Source organism: Triturus cristatus, chromosome 6 (genome assembly GCF_964204655.1).
Source record: "Triturus cristatus chromosome 6, aTriCri1.1, whole genome shotgun sequence".
NCBI classification, from domain to species: domain Eukaryota; kingdom Metazoa; phylum Chordata; class Amphibia; order Caudata; family Salamandridae; genus Triturus; species Triturus cristatus.
Window position 1 is genome coordinate 979,326,859 of NC_140589.1, and position 17,242 is coordinate 979,344,100.

Here is a 17,242-nt window from a genome sequence, read left to right on the forward strand (position 1 = left end):
TTAAATTGTCTGTGTCACCATTGTGGGAGCAGAACCTCAAACCGTAGATTTAATTCACTCAAAATTTAGATCACCCCAAATTTACCTCTGGTGGTCTTGCAATGATGAACACCCTCCTTAATATCAGGGCAGTATTAGTTTAGCAGAGTAATTAAACAACTGGGCACATTCTATAACGGAGTTCTAGATAAGAGGGAAAAGGGTTTTATTACAAAATCTCAATGAAACAGTACAGTGAAATGTAAATTATATACCACAAAGGCTCAAATACAGACTACATAGTCAAGAAATCAGACTGAGGGCCTGATTTAGATCTTGATGGACAGGTTACCTCATCACAACAGGTATCCTGTTCGCCAAAATATCCGTCACTGTTGTGATGGAGTAACCCGTCCGCCAGGATCTAAATCAGGCCTTTATTCTAGGTGCCAATGAAAAACAAAAATCATAAGAGCAACAAACTATTCATAGCTAATAAATGTTCAGGAATATATCTGGCTCACCTTCAGAATCAAGTTTTCCCCCCACATTTTATGAATACGTAATATGCCAAAAATCGATCGCTAATTGAGCATGATATGGCTATTGATATCACATAGTGGACAATCAGAAGTTAAAGTGTCACAATACTGCACATAACACAACTTTTAAGAAAAGCTCTAGTCTGTCCGGAAATACACAGCATAATATAAAACGTCTTTCAAACAATAACCCATACACTAGTGTATTCTGCCAGGCCCTCATCAGAAGGGAAGCGGCGTTTACTTAGCATGCGTTACTTCGCATGCCGTTACTACGCAGTCGTTAGTACGACCGCGTTGTTAGTTAGCATACCTTTACTTCACAATTCGGAACTACGAATTGCAGTAAGGGGGGGAAGGTGTTGGATTTAAAATCCAACACCTTCCCTAGTGTCCGCATAAACTGGAGTTGGAATAGTAAATTATACTATTCCAACGTCCAGCACCCCCTTACTGCAGTTCGTAGTTCCGAATTGCGAAGTAAAGGTATGCTAAGTAACAACGCGGTTGTATTAACGACCGCGTAGTAACGGCATGCGAAGTAAACGCATGCGAAGAAAAGTTATATATTCTCATCAGAACAGAGGTGGAAATGTCCTTGGGGTTGCAAAGTTTAATGCACAAAGAAAGTTTTCTTCACATTAAATAGACTCTTATTATTTGTGTCACAGTTGCCTGTGATCTGTGAAGACTTTGGGGAGAGAAGACCTGCAGGGGTACATTGATTGTGAGGAAGGATGAGGAGGAGCAAGATGAACAGAACATCAGAACAGCATCCATATTAAAAAAAATGGTGTATTGGTAAACATTTGGCACAGCTAAATCACATTTGTAAACATACTTCTAAATGCCACATTTCAATCATTTTAAGTGGGATGACGACTAGAATATTTCATAAAAATTATAAGTATTCAAAGTAATGTGTCACTCAAAATTGTGCATTACAAAAAACCTGCACACCATTTTGAATGGCGTAATGTCTGAATTTTAGATCCTTGGTCACAACAAGAAACTAGGCTACTACATTTAATTAGAAACATTTACAGTGGGGCTTGCTTCTCATTGATAATACTGGCCCCTGTTATTGTTCTGATCTTCAAACACATAAACAAACAAACATATGATCAATAATAGCAAGACATTTGTTTACATAAACACAGGAGCTAAGTCGCTGAAAAGCAATTTCATGTGTTGTATTTGCAGAGCTATACAGGGAGGTCTGTAGCAAAGTGATGTATGCTGGGTCTGCAGTATTATGTGACAATTTAAGATGCGCAGGCACTAAATTATTGGCAAAATATATTTCCTGTATTCCAGTACAAGCTCAAAGGTTGCAGTACATTGTGCAGTATATGTTTGATTTTGAGGTGTGTGTAGCTACTTTTGGTCAGCAAAGTGATGATGGATGGAAATGCTGGCAATTACCGTGGGCATATTCTGTATCAATGATTTTTTATCAAAGCAAGCACAAGGAAATGATGGAGAAGCGCTGAAACTTTTCAGACACTCACCCCCAATCACAGATCTGGGTTGAATACATCATCGTTCTTTAACTCACTTCGCCACCCCAGTTCAGGCCCAGCCATATGCAAATCACTCTTGACCCTGTCTCTCATGGGATTTGTCCTGGCCAAATTGCCAAGCCAGGTCTTAAGCATAAGTAATTTGCAAATAAATTTGATAAGCCAGCACCAACAAGTTTTCCCTTTATTGGAATGTATGTCTGCATGTTGCGTTTGCATAGAGCAAACCAACTCAAACAAAGTGGAACCCTGTGCAGGGTCAAATCAAAGATTCAGTCAATAGGTATTTTGAAATGTAATGGGGTTCTGAGAGAGGAAGAGGATAGTTACTGACTCGAGATGTAGTGTTCTTTGAAGAGGATACTCATTCATGCCTTTCCTGAATTGGAGCATTGTTGGTTGGGTCTTGATGGATACTGAGATGTTTTTCTAAATGCTGAAGGCATGGATCTGCTTCTCCTTTAAGAGAGCAACCAGCTGTACAGGCAGAGATGGCAGTTGTGATGACTTTGTAGATGATGCAGCTGGTTCTGTATATAGGTGTATGAAATTCACGTGATTTGTCTTTGCATAATGCCATGGAATTTCGGAAGAATTACCAAAAAATTAGGCATAATTATAATTGCCTTTTAGAGATGCATTTTAGCATGAAATGCCTCCTTGCATTCACTATAGACACAAAGGCTTATTCCATGCTAAAAAAATGGAACAAAAACACATGGGTTATACATAGGAGCCAAATGCATTCTGGACATTCATGTTGGTCACGTGCTCTTAAATTTTCACATGAATGATGCATAATTACGCAAACAGTAGCATAATATTGGGAATTCCACATAAGAAGCATAACACAAAATTACTGAAATTGCACACAGCAATTTCCCCACAGTCTAGCGTAATGGAAATTTCACCACGGCCTAGTTTTGTATGGGCCAGCAAGGAGAGCCAATAGATTTCCATCAGGATGGAGTTAATATGGGCATATTTGTAATACTTTTCCAAAGGTGTGCGTACACAGAGTAGGATGCCTTTAAGAAATACCATTGTGGAGTCTTGAAGGCCATATTGCAGGGCCTTGCCACAATTCATTTGTCACCACACTTGATGCCCCGCACGCCATCAATCATTTCATCCTTCACAACAGCATGCTTATCCAGGTTATCACTTTCCTTCAGCCAGCCATCTTTCAGATACCACCTTACTAATCTCAGCTCCTTTTTTTTTCTTGTACTGCCTGTTTCCACTCACCTTTTCTTCTCCAGTGGTTGCATCACATCCTAGGACCATGGCTGTGGTCCAGCGTTTACCATCGGCTGTCTCTTTCTTCATGCCCTCTCACTTATTATGGATGCTGCCACCGATAATAAGCAATCTCCCCAAATATCAAGCAGCTCAAGTGCACAGACAACATATAGAACTGCTTGAAGATCTAATCTGGTAGGATAATTAACTCTATCAAGTGTTACTACCTCATTGCTCAAGTCAGGCAGTGAAATACCTATTTGAAAGTGACCCTCCTAAAATAGTGTTTATCCTGATCACCTGCTACAAACGAAAGCTGCGAGTACATGCATGGTACATGGAAATGAACCTCAACAGCTTTCCACCACAACTCAAAGACAGTTCTAAACATTTGGAATACCAGTCTGAGAGCAGCGTCAGTGTCAGGACCCACATAACATGCCACCAACTTCACTTCTTCACAAAGTCAAGACATGCCTCTCACAGCCTGGCTCCTACAGCGATGTCCTTTAAAACTTACCGTTTAATGGACAAAATATGATCTAAAAACAAATGCATGACTCTTCAAGGAGCTGAGAAAATACCACTGGATCACACCAAGGCTTCAGTATCTCCACAAGCTCTCCTCGTCTGCACTCAACTTTAAGATCTATTGCATCATCTCCAAGCATCTTCTTTACACGATTAAACCTTACCTGGTTGACAAGTTCATGATCTCCAGCAGCTATAGTTTGAAATTTTTTGTTTGGCTTCAGTCCAAGAAAACAATCAGAAAGAAAGCCTTGACCTGCAATCCAGCAACATCCTAGAACACATATTTATATACATTTGGCATGAACCGTCACTTATACAATTCAGGTTGCGTTTGAAGACGCACTCCTTCAAGAAACACGACCCTTCCAAATACATACATACATATATACATACATTCTTGAATACACAAGAATCAATTTGGCAGAACCCCCCCTCAAAGTTGGTGAAAAACATCAGAACATCAAAAGGTCAATATTGACAAAATTAACTAGAAAGTATAATCCAAATATCTTTACACTAAATTTGCAATTGGAGACACTGAGGGGTATATTTACAGCAGAATAGAGAAGCGTGGTGTTAAGCAAACATTGCTAATGCCACACTTCTTCATTACTAAAACGCTGGGGTGCACCGTATTCACAAAAATGCGGTGCACCCCTTCTTAATGCAGCACACATAGAAGTTTCAAAATGTCATTTATTTATTGTTTCTGTAAACAATCATTCATGGCATTACGCAGCACACATAGAAGTTTCAAAATGCCATTTTTTTTTGTTTATGTGCAGGAAGGGGGACCTTCATGTACATTCACCATCAATGGCAATTTTCTGTTTCTATGTGTGCTGCACAAGGCAGCACACATGGAAACAGCAAAAACCTGGAGAAATAAATCATTTCTCCTTTTTGCACCAGGGTAAGACCAGGTTTTTCACCACAGCCAGTGCACATTTAGTAAATAGGTGAATGAGGCGGAAAAACGTTTTTGTTAGGACCACCCCTTCCCGGTGCTATCGAAAGATTCAGCTACTGAATACAAAATCTTGATTCACCGATGTTCCTTCCACTACCCTACTCTTCTTGTTTTTTTATCTGACTTTTGCATCTTTTTTTTTTACCCCGCTGTTTCTTGTACTGGGTTCATATTTTTCACTTCCTCTTTTTTCTCCGTATTATGCTGTTTTATATTTTGCCCTGGATAAAATTCTTATGATGAAAAATTTGCCGGTGCCCACCACTTGCAAACACTATAAATGAAGCATTGCCACATTGTAAAAATCAAAAGATACAGGGACCGATAATCTGTGATATTTCACAACTTTATTTTTGCTTTACTTTTTACTCCAATTGAACATCATTGTTCCATGTGAAGCCATCACCTCTCTTAGGCACACTTTGTGCACCTCTTCCACCGGCTTTATCAACCTGTAAATTCAGGTAGTGCAAATGATTGTGAATGCAAATAAAGTTGTGACAGTGTGGATGTTAACCTCTTTGGGTGGACCACTCCCGTCAATTTACCAAGGAACACTCATATGTATCACAAACGCGTAGACATTTGCAGAAGTGGTGGATTTATAATTGACCTTTTGCTGCCTTAGTGAACAAGGATCGAATTTTGTATGCAAAACTTAGGGGCTCATTATGATGGCGGGCGGACATCAGTCCTCCCGCCATCATAACGGTGATGGGACCAACCGCCAGGCGTGTGGCGGTCCCACCGGCCCAATTAGGATGCACCCGCCATACTGGTAGGCGCATATTGGCCTTTCACCATTGCAGACGGTGCTGCTGGCTGCAGCACCATCCGCAATAGTAAAAGGGCATGCACAGCATTTCCATGCACCACGTGGCAGGCACCGCGCGGTGCCTGCCACTTGGTGCCTGCCACTTGGTGCGTGGAACTGCAGAGGGGTACCATGGGTACCCCCCAAGTGCACCCCTCCAAGCCCACAGGGGCCCGCAACAGCCCCCAAGGCCAATCCTGGCAGCCTTTCCATGGCGGCGAAAGGCCTTCAAACCACCCACATCCTAATATAGCTGGCGGTGCCTGCTGGGCACCACCACCATATTTGTGGCCCAGCTCTGCTCGGCCTTGCCGACCGGCGGAAAAGCGGCAGGTGGACTTTCTGTTTGCCGCGATACCCACCACCATCATAATATGGTGGGGAGTATTTCACATGAGGATGGCGTAAAGATCGCCACCGCCGGGCCAGCGGTGGCGATGTTCACGTCATCCTAATGAGCCTGTAGAGTACCTTTTCTGCATGAATGTGTAACATATTAATGTGTTGTGAATCAGGTCTTTCATGCAGAGAGCAGATAATTTATTGGTGTTGTGTACCCTCCTATATCACTGACTAAATATTATAATAAAAATAGTAATCGGTAGCATCATCAGTTCGTTTTTTACATTTCCATGTGACCTGTCCACTTAATACATTGTTTTACTTACATTGTTTAATTTTTTCATGTTGATACATTTGTTAACTTATATTGTTAATTTCCAGTAATTCACAAAGACAGATCTGAGAAACCTGAAAAGACAACTCTACCAAAAGGTACGTTTCAGTGATTCCCTTTCATTATCCATTGGCTTAAAAATAATATAATGTGCTATGTGTTTGCTGATTTTCTAAGGCACAGCGCATCAAAGGATGTGCTGCAAAAGCATTTCGGTGTAGGAACCTCTGATGGAGAGGTATAAATGCAAAAATGACTAGGATGAGACATTTCTTGCCCATAGAAGTTTTTATGTATTTGGTGCCTATTACCCACTCCAGGGGTGCCGGACAGTTCAAGGGGTTCTAGGGCAATTAAAAGTTGCAGGGCCCGGTACCTACGAATGGGGGATGATTACATGTAGTACCCTTGAGACACCCTACTGCAGACTCTCAAATGGTGAACTAAGTAGGCTGTTTAGCCTGACTCACAGGATAGAGAGGCAGAGTAACACAAGGCTCACTCAGAAAGACATTGTTGGCTAGAAGATCATAATTCAGCTGAGCACATCAATATCACTCAATAGATCAATGCCTAATCAGCACTTTGATTTAGAAAAAAAGTATTTTTATAAACAACTCACCAAATACTACTCAATGCACATCTTCTCCACCAAGGGTTTGTCAGAAGGCTATCCAATACCAACACCCTTGCCTGCTACAGTTATCTGTTAGGTTCAGAGTGCTTAATTCTTAAAACAAATAAATGCCAGGGCACTGGTCAAGAGGCTACTATGGCTTGTACAACCTATTGCCCCTACCAGCACAGCCTATGACAGCACCAACACAACTACATACATCACACTATGTATTGCAGGCCCCCAAAGGTATATGAATGGCTTGGGCAGCAGGTAATAGTAATTTGTTTATGTGTATTGAATTAATAGACAACTGGTAGTGTACTTATCTCTAAATTAGAAAAAACTGTGTCACCATGTGGCATAGTCTCATAATTGGGGATGTTGAAAATTAAGTGCCATTGCTGAGCACTGGAAACCACTGGCTCAAATTAATCTCTTAGGTTCCAAGAGACAAAGCCAAAGTATGGTCATAGGGTTATAATAATGCCCCTATAAAGACTAATTGCCTTTAATGCTGTCAAGGACAAAGGCAGGAATGCACCATATTCTTTTAAATACAGTGCATTCCTGTTCTTTCCCTGTCATGCAGTGCAGCACAGCAAGGTGACTTGCTGTGCTGCACTGCATAGCTTTGCCATAATTGTGGCCCTGAGTGTACCACTGAAGGACATTGGAGTAGTACTTGAGGAGGGTAGAAGCCTACATCAAATAATAATCACAATCCTTGTCTTGGTTTACTACAAAATTAACTAAATGAACCTATGCTTAACCATCTGGTAGCTTGCCACAGTATAGTCAAGCTTGACTTAGAGGTAAGGTGTAAAGTCTTTATTAAACCCGGGCGTAGTGCTCCGCTCCGCCCACGTAGTGTACGTAGCGCTGCCTGCTTCGCGGTTTACGAAGTAGGCGTAGCAGGCAGCGCTACTCACACGCCAGGGTGAAGCAGAGCTGCCCGCCGCCCGCCGCCCGCCTCCCGCCCACCTTCATTTTAAAATAAGTTAAACTATGTTAAAAATAAGATAAAATGACTTACCGTGGTGCGGCGTCCTGGGGCTCCCTCTTACTCGTTGACGGCAACTTCTTTTCACAAATGCGCATGCGCTGGCATCCGCGCTTGCGCATTTGTGAAAATAAGTTGCTGTCAACGAGGAAGAGGGAGCCGTGGGACGCCGCACCGCGGGCAGCGCGTAGTGGGGCTACACGGAGCGCGCGAGTGTGCGTAGATTTGGCCACACTACGCGATGCTCCACGTAGCCCCACTACGCCCACTACGCCCAGAGTTAGTATTTATGCAGTACTCAAACAAAAGTCAAGTGAAACCAAAACACAACAAAAATCCCCAACCAATTTAGAAAAATAGAGAACATTTGTAATAAATAGAATGACATCAAAAATGGCAAAAATCCACTATGGTTAAGAATAAATACAGTGCCAAAAGTGTTAAAGGATAACTGCCGTCATCTAGCTACACTTGACTGGGACAAAAGAAAAGGTTAAGGCAGACCGTGATCGATTGTGGGTGGGTTGAGGGACCAGGTTTGTCCTGGTGAAATGTTTTATCTTTGGACTCCCTCACCGGCTAGATACTTTTCGCGCCTTTGCCCAGTGAAGGTTTCTACCATCGGATGTAATCTGTTTTTTGGAGCTATGATGCCTCCAGAGGGGCAAGGCTAGGGGCTGTAGCCAAATATAGCTCCAAGATGCCGGACAATTTTACTGAGCGGTCCTGCTGGATTAAATTTGCTGCAGCTAAGAAGCATGTAGCAGGAGCTACTGGAATCTTCAGCACAGTGGCAATGTGTCATGCACTCACCTGACCCTAACCGCAGAGATGTCACTGGAGCCGATGCTGCACCTTCTATCCCTCTCAGAGCCTTGCCTGTTTAACAAATGGAAACTCCTTGAACATAGTGTAGACCTTTGGGGCAAGGGGTCGTTCGGATAAAATAAGAAAAGAAAGACTTGCGGTACTGGATCTGCTCAGCAACTGTGTGATACTGCATGAAATGATCTGTTGCTCCAGAGACCTTCTCTGTCTGCGAGGTAGAGAAGCATGGGACCAGAATCTCTGGTTTTGCAATGTATCAAATACACTGAAAATAACAAGAGGAGCCAGTTACCATCAGTACACTAACAGGCCTCTATATTCAGTGGCCTACATTGGCTTCAGAGACATAGACTTACAGGTTTCATCAGCACAACATGAGAGCAGAATAACCAAAATCACAGGCTGGAGTTTGAGACACTCCCAATGACTAAACTCGGAACACAGATTTTGGTACATGGTTCATACATATATTAAAGACTGAAGTGCTTTCTGTAGGCACTACTGTTCATCAGAGAAACACGGAGCTCAAGTCTTTAATCCTTCCGCAAAACCGTTTTAGCACCAAGGTTGCAGGAAGGGACCAAATTATAAACACATAAGAAACACTGGAATAAATTATAGAGAGAGCAAGGAGGCTAAATCTAGAGTCTTTAAAGGCGCTGATACTCTGGCTTACTACTATAGGAGGATTTGTGCGCACTAACCTGATATCAAGTACTTGGCCTAGTTCTTCCACTTGACAGAAGCTCGAAGAAGATCTTGAGGCTTTGACTCAGGGAGTCGTGGGAGGTCCCTAGTATCTGTGCAGGAGGAAGAGAGAATAAAGATAGCAAGGGGGCTGTAGCCACGGGAACCACAGGTTCAGATGGACTTGAAGTAGACTGAAGCACTTCTCGAGTCAGGAAGGATTTTTCAAGTGAGTGGGAAGGGTTAAGCTTGTTCCGTAGGAAGGGAGGCCAAGCCACAACTCAGGGTAGGGTGGGGTTTACATATCCTCTCGAAGGCTCAACGGATGTAGCTAGATCACGTGAGGCATGTGGGGCACATGATCGTCCTGAAGGTTCTCGAACTTGGAGAAAACACGTTATATCACACTCTCTTTGACCTTACAGAATGGGCAGGTGCAACTTGATTATCGGAACCAAATAATAAGAAACGAATGTATAGATTTTGCTTGAACATGCATAATGGAAAACAACACCACTGCACTAGTTAGTTGCAGCAGGAGTAAGGCTTGCCATTGGCTCACAGGATTCTGGAGGAAGCTTGCAGGAATTCAGTGGAAACCCACATAAAGGCCCTAGTAACTGCCGATGCAGGTAATCTATTGTTTCACTGGTTCTGTCGGACACCTGCAGGGTTTAAGCGCAATAGAATTATGGGTCTTGGGGAAACATCAGTCATGGTATCATGGTGCACCATAAAGTGCCACAGGGGCAAAGCAACATGAGCCTTGCGCCTGGGCCCAATACACAGAAGGTGCATGAGGGGCTCTTGACACAACGCACTTTCATTGGATCTGCTTGGCAGGTTGGTCCTGGGCTCTTGTCGGTTCTCAGGGCGAAAAGTTGACAACAAGTCCCAGATTTCAGGAAGCTTCAGGGGGAGTAGACTTTGACATTAGCCAAGGGTCCAGGACCGTGGGGATAACACTTGTGGGTCAAGACTCATTCCAACAGAGGTCCACAGCAGGGTCCTGTGTAGGTCCAGTTGGAACAGGTTATCCGAGAATACAGGAAAAAAGGCCTCCTGGAGAATGTTGTGTCCCTGTAGCTCAACCAGGAGGTCAACCATTTCACTCTTGGAGTCCACCTCTTTGGCGTCCTGGTTAAAAAAGGGAGAGCAGGTCCAATCTTCAAGACTGGTCTCAGGTCACAGACAACAGGTTGAGTCCTCTTCTCTTCTTCCACAGGTCCAGAAATGACCGCTGGAGGGTACTGGAAATGTCACATTTATTTCCAATGCAGTCTGTGGGTGGCGGAAACTCCTGGCTACTACCTAACCAATCGCAGTAAAAATTCCCCAGGGTGACCCTACCCTCTTTGTACACCCCCTGTGTTTCATTATTATAAACTACCCTACAGTGCTCTCTCTATCTACATCCAACATGGCAGACCCTTCTTCCCCTGATCAGAGTTCCCTGTGCCAGTGACATAACAAAACTTGAGGCGGCCACCTGCCTGATGTAGGGACTCAATCAGGAGCTCTCAGGCCAGGGTACTATGAGGAGGACCCCCCTCTGCGGGGGCTGCAGGGGCCTATATTACGCCACTGCCCTGTGCCCAACCAGAACTGTGCCTACGACAATGGGAAAACTCTCCCTTGTGGTCACTCCAAACCAGTCCTGGAGCAGTTCCCCCTCCCAATGTACTGGAAACAAGTGGATTAGGAAGACACAGGGAGGCAGCCCTATGTGTGGGCTATATATGGCAGTGACAGCATAGGCACACTTTGAATCTCTGGAAGCGGCCAGACAACCCCCCCCCCAGGCCATCCAGCTCAAGGAAGAAAAACACCTTGCCACCCCCAAGCCTTTTGTCCACTGTCAGTGAGTAATACACATAACAACACAAGAGAGCCATTAACAGTCAAGTGACATTAGATATTGGCAGAAAGGCACTTTTGGCTTGGGCAGAGGAATGGCAACTTTCTAAAATGTGTGATTTCTAAAATAGTGATATAAAATCCGGCTTGAGCATTGAGTTGGATTTTAAATTATTCTTAAAATGAGTCTTTGAGAAATGGTTCCAGCCACTCTCAAACAGAAGCAAACTTTATAAATTGTTGTAATCGAACTTAGTGTTTTCCTATTGTATACCCAGCCTCTCCACTGTGAAAAACAACTGTGAAGGTTTTCCACTGTCAGGCTGTGCAAAACTTTAGATATACATGACCTACTTTTTGAATACCATGCCCCATGGGATTTAAGGGCCTACTGTAGGGGTGATCTGTAAGTCTTAAAAAAGGAGGTTTAGGTCTGGCAATATGTTTATTTTGACAGGTAGAAATGGGAGTTTAAAATTGCACATGCAGGATGCATGGGCAAGCCTGTAGACATGTTTTACAGTGCTCCTGTAGATGTGGCATAATGTGTGATGCATACCACTTGTGGTATTTAATTTACAGGCACCAGCTTCATGTAGTACTCCATACTAGAAACTTATAAGTAAATTAAATGTTCCAATCAGTTATATGCCAATTTACTTATGTTTAAAAAGAAGAGTACTGCACTTTACCTCTGATTGGCAGGTGTGAAGTGTACAAAATCATATGACCAGCCACAACAGGTTCAGAAAAAAGAAGGCAAACATCTGGGGAAATGCTGTGCAATTGATGGTCTTCTCCAAAAGTCAAACTCTCCTGCACAGCCCCTCCTTCAGTACTACTGGGTGATGTTGGCCCCTCAGACTGGCTGAATGACCATTAGGAGCCTTGCATGGCCCTACGACTCTCAGGGCCTGGTGAGGTATAGGGATGGGGGACTCAATAGAGGTATTTGCTAATTGTAATGGAGAACCTTTGAAGTTGCCAGGCTTTCCATGCCATTTAATTCAGAAACCCATAATGAAGAAATGCATGGTTGTACCTAAAGTGGTATGAATGCAGCCCCATTTCAAGAGTTATTGCCTAAAAGTGCTCATTTTATTTAAAGATATTGGTTGTCCAGAGCCAGAAAGACACAAAATGCACACATGAGCACTGTTAACAAAAAGCTGAAATTGGATTCCTGCTGCATTAAGGTGCTCTGAGTTGTCAGGATCTTGCTCCAGGGAATCACTCCCAGTGACAAGCAATGACAGCTGGAGGCTCCAAAACCAGCAACTCCTCCTTCCTGAGCAGGGTCTTATAAAAGTTGTCAGAGAATGATTTCATTAATGGGACACCTACTCAGTCTAGTACTACTACATCACCTCCGCCCAATCAAAAGTTAACACATCATCTCAAAACAAACAAGTTTTCACTTGGTTGAACTACCAGTTGAAACACAAAGGTGTATCTCTAATTTACACTAACATTGACAATCCTAATGCTATACAGCATGCTGGTAAAATGAAAATTGTTTATGAAATATTATTACATTGCCCCTTCTGTGCTTATACCCACAAAGTTGCCCTACCCCTTTCTTCTTGGCTTCATGGGGATTTCCTGATGGCCACAGGAGACATGAATCTGCTGTCTGTCTGTTGTTCAGCCTGGGAACATCCCTGCCCTCAGTAGAGAGATGATGCTAACAGCCTTTCAAATCACAACTTCTCTCTTCCTCCAGCGTAGGAAGAGACTAAGCTTACCAGGTTGCCTTTTTCTGTGCCAGATGAAAACCACAGTAGTTATAATTTAACAGTAGGAGACTCAGAAGAATCTGGTTCTCACAAAAGTATATGAAGGAATTTTGCAAGGGTATAACTCATCATAAATCTGAATTCTAGACAAGAAAAAATATACAAGGGCCATCTCTAGTCTTTGTACCATGTGTCAAACGAAGGGAGCAGGAATCTGCCATATTTACAAACATATGGCACATTCTTGTTCTCTATCTGCACTGGTGTACTGTGTGCTAGCTAGCACCAATGCAGGCACTCTTGGACTATAGCGTAAGGGTACTGTGTCGTAGGCAGACTTGTTTTTGTGCATCAAAGATCACCCTTCTGCACAAAAACAAAACTTAGAGGCCTTTTCCTTTAAGTATGCTGCAGAATGCAGCACAATTGGAAAGAAGGAAAAAGGAGTAGAAATTAAGATATTTTTCTTTGTTGCACCTCTATCAGAAAGTGTGTAGATTTGATTCATTCCCAGGTTTACTTTCTTGGTAAATCTGAGAATGCTCCAAAATACAAGGGTGGTTGCATGGGAACACCCACTCTCTACCCATGTAACTCCTTTCTGGCACAGAGTAATGCAAGGTAGTGACTTTCACTGCCTTTCGTTACTCTAGATTCACCAAACAACACAAGGCCATGCGAGGAGGGTTTGCGTGGCTAGCTAATACTTATACTGATTTAAGGATTGTGTTGCCCTTGCATTACCATGTGTGAGGCAAGGGCAATGCAATCCTTTGATAAATCTGGAAAACAAGTGTACAATGTAAGAATCACTGTAAGAGTCCTCGGAATTGTGTACTCTCTTACAGATAAAATGGGCTTTAAAAAAACAACATCTCATCCCTGAGAATTAGCTCTATTTCAGGGTATGATTTTAATCTCCTTCACTGTGGCATTAGCCAGGTCTCAGTAAGAAATTAGAGGTACCAGCTTCGCAAGAATGAGATCAAAATATTCCATTCTTGCTTTACAAGAGAGCAGTAGCCAAATAAAGCACAGGAAAGAACCATGATGTTTGCTACTAAAAGGCTCATGCCCTATTCAAGTCCATGGAGGCTGTTTAGCATGTTGGGTAGTAAAGACTCCTGGTCGTAGAAATCTATGAGTTGCAGAAAAGCTTTCACCAACATCTGTGAAGTAATCCCTTAAAATATTAATAAACGCATCAAAGTATATTCAGATATCTCTATTTTTAGGCTGGCTAATAAGGGTTTGATTCTATAAAAAATATATTTGCACACACTGTGTCATTTACAGCTGTAAAACAGAATTACAGAAGTGGCAGGCCTATGTGAAGAAAGGTTATCATTTTCTTAACTTTTCTTATGTCGGCCAATCATCTCAAATATTCAAATATTCAGAATGGATTTTCTCCATGAAGCTGAAGAGCTGGAGGTGTGCAGTTATAGTTGAGAAATTTCACAATTAATGTTTGTTTTACTTTTCCTCACCGGAAAACAATTTCTAAGTGGCATGTTCCATTCCATCGCATACCCCCGACAAATGTGGATGTTTTGACACCTTCCACACATTTTTTGCACTACTCAACTGTAAGTCACCCACTAAAGTACACTGTGTTAATTATAACTTCCATTTTAACTTAACACACCTCCTTGAAATTATACTATAGGTCATATAGGTCGTGCAGCTTCATACTCAGTGATCTCATCTCACTCGTCATTCTGACTTAACTATAACTCACCTTCTCAATGCACTGGTTATAGTCTTGCATATGGCATTAGTTATGCCATCTGAAATCAAAATTTCAAAACAACACTTATGACATATCAATTGAGATGATTTTTCAAACCACAGTGCATGCTGGAGTCATTTTCCAGAGCCGGAAAGATCTAACTATAATTTATCTATAACTTTTGAGTTTTTCATGGTGTGGTGTACAGTGGACTAGCACACAATGGAGTAGCTTATAATGGAGTGGCGTACAGTGGCGTGGCATCCAATGGAATAGCATAGAATGGAGTGCTTTAGAGTGGTTTGCTGTACATTAGAATAGCGTACAGTGAAATGCCATAAAGTGGAATAGCATAGAATGCCGTGGTATACACTGGAGTGGCCTACAGTGTAATAGTGTATAGTTGTGTAGAGTACAGTGAAGTTGGGCACAGTGGAGTGGAGTAGACTGGATTGCATCCAGGGTAGTGCATACAGTGTAGATGTAGTCAGTGGAGTCACAAATGTTGCAGTGGTATACAGTGCAGTGGGGTAGAGTGGAATAGCATATAGTGGAGTGTCGCAGAGGGGAGTGTCGTCCAAGGGATAACATTGAATGGAATGGTGTACAGTGGAGTGGCATATAGTTCGAGTATCATACAGTGGAGTGTTGTAGATTGAAATAGCATAAATTGGAGTCACATACAGTGGACTGGAGTACAGTGGAGGGGAGTAAAGTGCTGTGGCATACAGTGGAATAGTGTAAAGTTGAGTGGAGTATAGTGCAGAGCCGTACAGTATAGTGGAGTACGGATGTATTTGAGATTTTGAAGGACTGTAGATTGTGGAGTAACACAAGGCCGTAACTTGTGCTGCATTGCATTTCTGCACATGCACCAAGCAAAGCAGGGTGACATATGGTGGCTTTGCGTAGTTTTCTAAATGTTATTAAGTATTGTGCTGCTATTGTGAAATTATGTGTAACACAAGGGTAATGCAATAGAATCCCAAAGTAGCCCCCTAGTGATATATTGACCTATAGTATGCGGCGGCAAGTTAGTGGAATACTGTGGTACTTAGCGAAAACAAGCCATTGTTTAATTGGTTAATGTCTACCTTTACAATTTTACAAGGCAGCCATAATCCTTTTAGTTGACCTTTGTAATGTTGTGGCTTAGGACCTTAAACATAGGTAAGTAGTAGATTTTATTGTGGTTCCCAAAATATTACAATTTTCTTAAAGTGGAAAGAGGTATTGAAATTTTTGTGTAATTTTCAATAAATTATTTAACCAGTTTGCACAGTAATGCGGTAGTACCTAGCATGATCCGTGTTTTTTACTGAATGCACATTTTTTTGTAGTTTTTTTAAAGCAACACAATGCATTGTAGGCATTACCGTGGTAATGCATATAATTCTTTTGACATAATTAAATATGTAAAATATTGTAAAGACACTCTATTACACTATGTTTATTAAATATTGTGTATTACAGTGGTTTTTAAAATGTTATACATATTTGTTTTTTTAGGTACCACAGTACAACCTAGGTAGTACCTTGATAGTGACTCAGTACTCTGAATATTTTCTGAAAATATATAGAAATATTTCCCTACCTATTACCACCTAAAGCAAGTGAAGTGAGCTAGGGAAAACATATCAAACCTAACACTTACCTATATTAAAGGCCCTAAGCTAGAACACCAGCAAAGTGGCCTCATAAAAACATGGCTGCCTGCAAATTTTGTAAAGACAGTCATTATCCAATCAGATAATGACTTGTCATCACTATGTACTGCAGAAGTACCTCAAAACTACTTTACTAACAGTTATCACTAAGTTTAATTTGCTACTAATTCTAAAAATACTTACCTTTTATAGATGCAACCACAAAAAGAATCATCTGCACACCAAACTCTTCAATCCTGCCGAATTTCATCCAAATCTGGCTGCCCGTTTATACGCTAATTGAAATACAATAATCTGTGTAAAATGCATAGGATTTTTTCTTTGCACCTCTTTGGCCAAACACCACAAAACGTTCAATACTCTGACAATGTAGTAGTTACAACAGGACTGCAATGTTTCGCAGAGATTCGTAAATAGATGCAAAGTTATTAAGAAACAACAATCCGAGAAATCACTATCTTTGGTAACCCAAACTATAACTAGAGAGTGGGTACTGCCACTCTGTTATAAAAATTGAGGTCATAGCAGAACTTCCATGGGGGCATGACTAAACACTGATGGAGTAGTAGATTGGGTTTTTTTGTCACTTCCCACCTAACTCCACCTTCCACTGCTATCCTGACAACTATGATGCCCATTTGAGTACTGCAACCTCTCTGAAGAGTGTGGTTTTGGTTGCGGATACCTGGGGAGAGACGCAGCACTGCCTACACCATCGTTTGAGTCCTCCTTTGTCCAGAGTGCCATGCTGGCAGCACCATAAAATGGAAGATGGTACTGCATTGAAAGTGCCGGTGGTGAGGCAGGCTGAGATTAGACCTGTAAGCGGCAACTTC

General features: G+C 42.1%; 1 protein-coding gene across 50 annotated transcripts in view; it reads left to right on the top strand.

Moving 5' to 3' along the window:
- Window positions 1-17,242, top strand: part of LOC146820883 (uncharacterized) — a 1,936,624-nt gene that overhangs the window by 307,465 nt on the left and 1,611,917 nt on the right. For all 50 annotated transcript variants that reach the window (XM_085611721.1, XM_085611696.1, XM_085611722.1 and 47 more), the window contains one exon: window positions 6,328-6,378. In XM_085611721.1, coding sequence (XP_085467847.1) covers window positions 6,328-6,378 — 51 coding nt within the window. The remainder of the gene's footprint in view (window positions 1-6,327; window positions 6,379-17,242) is intronic.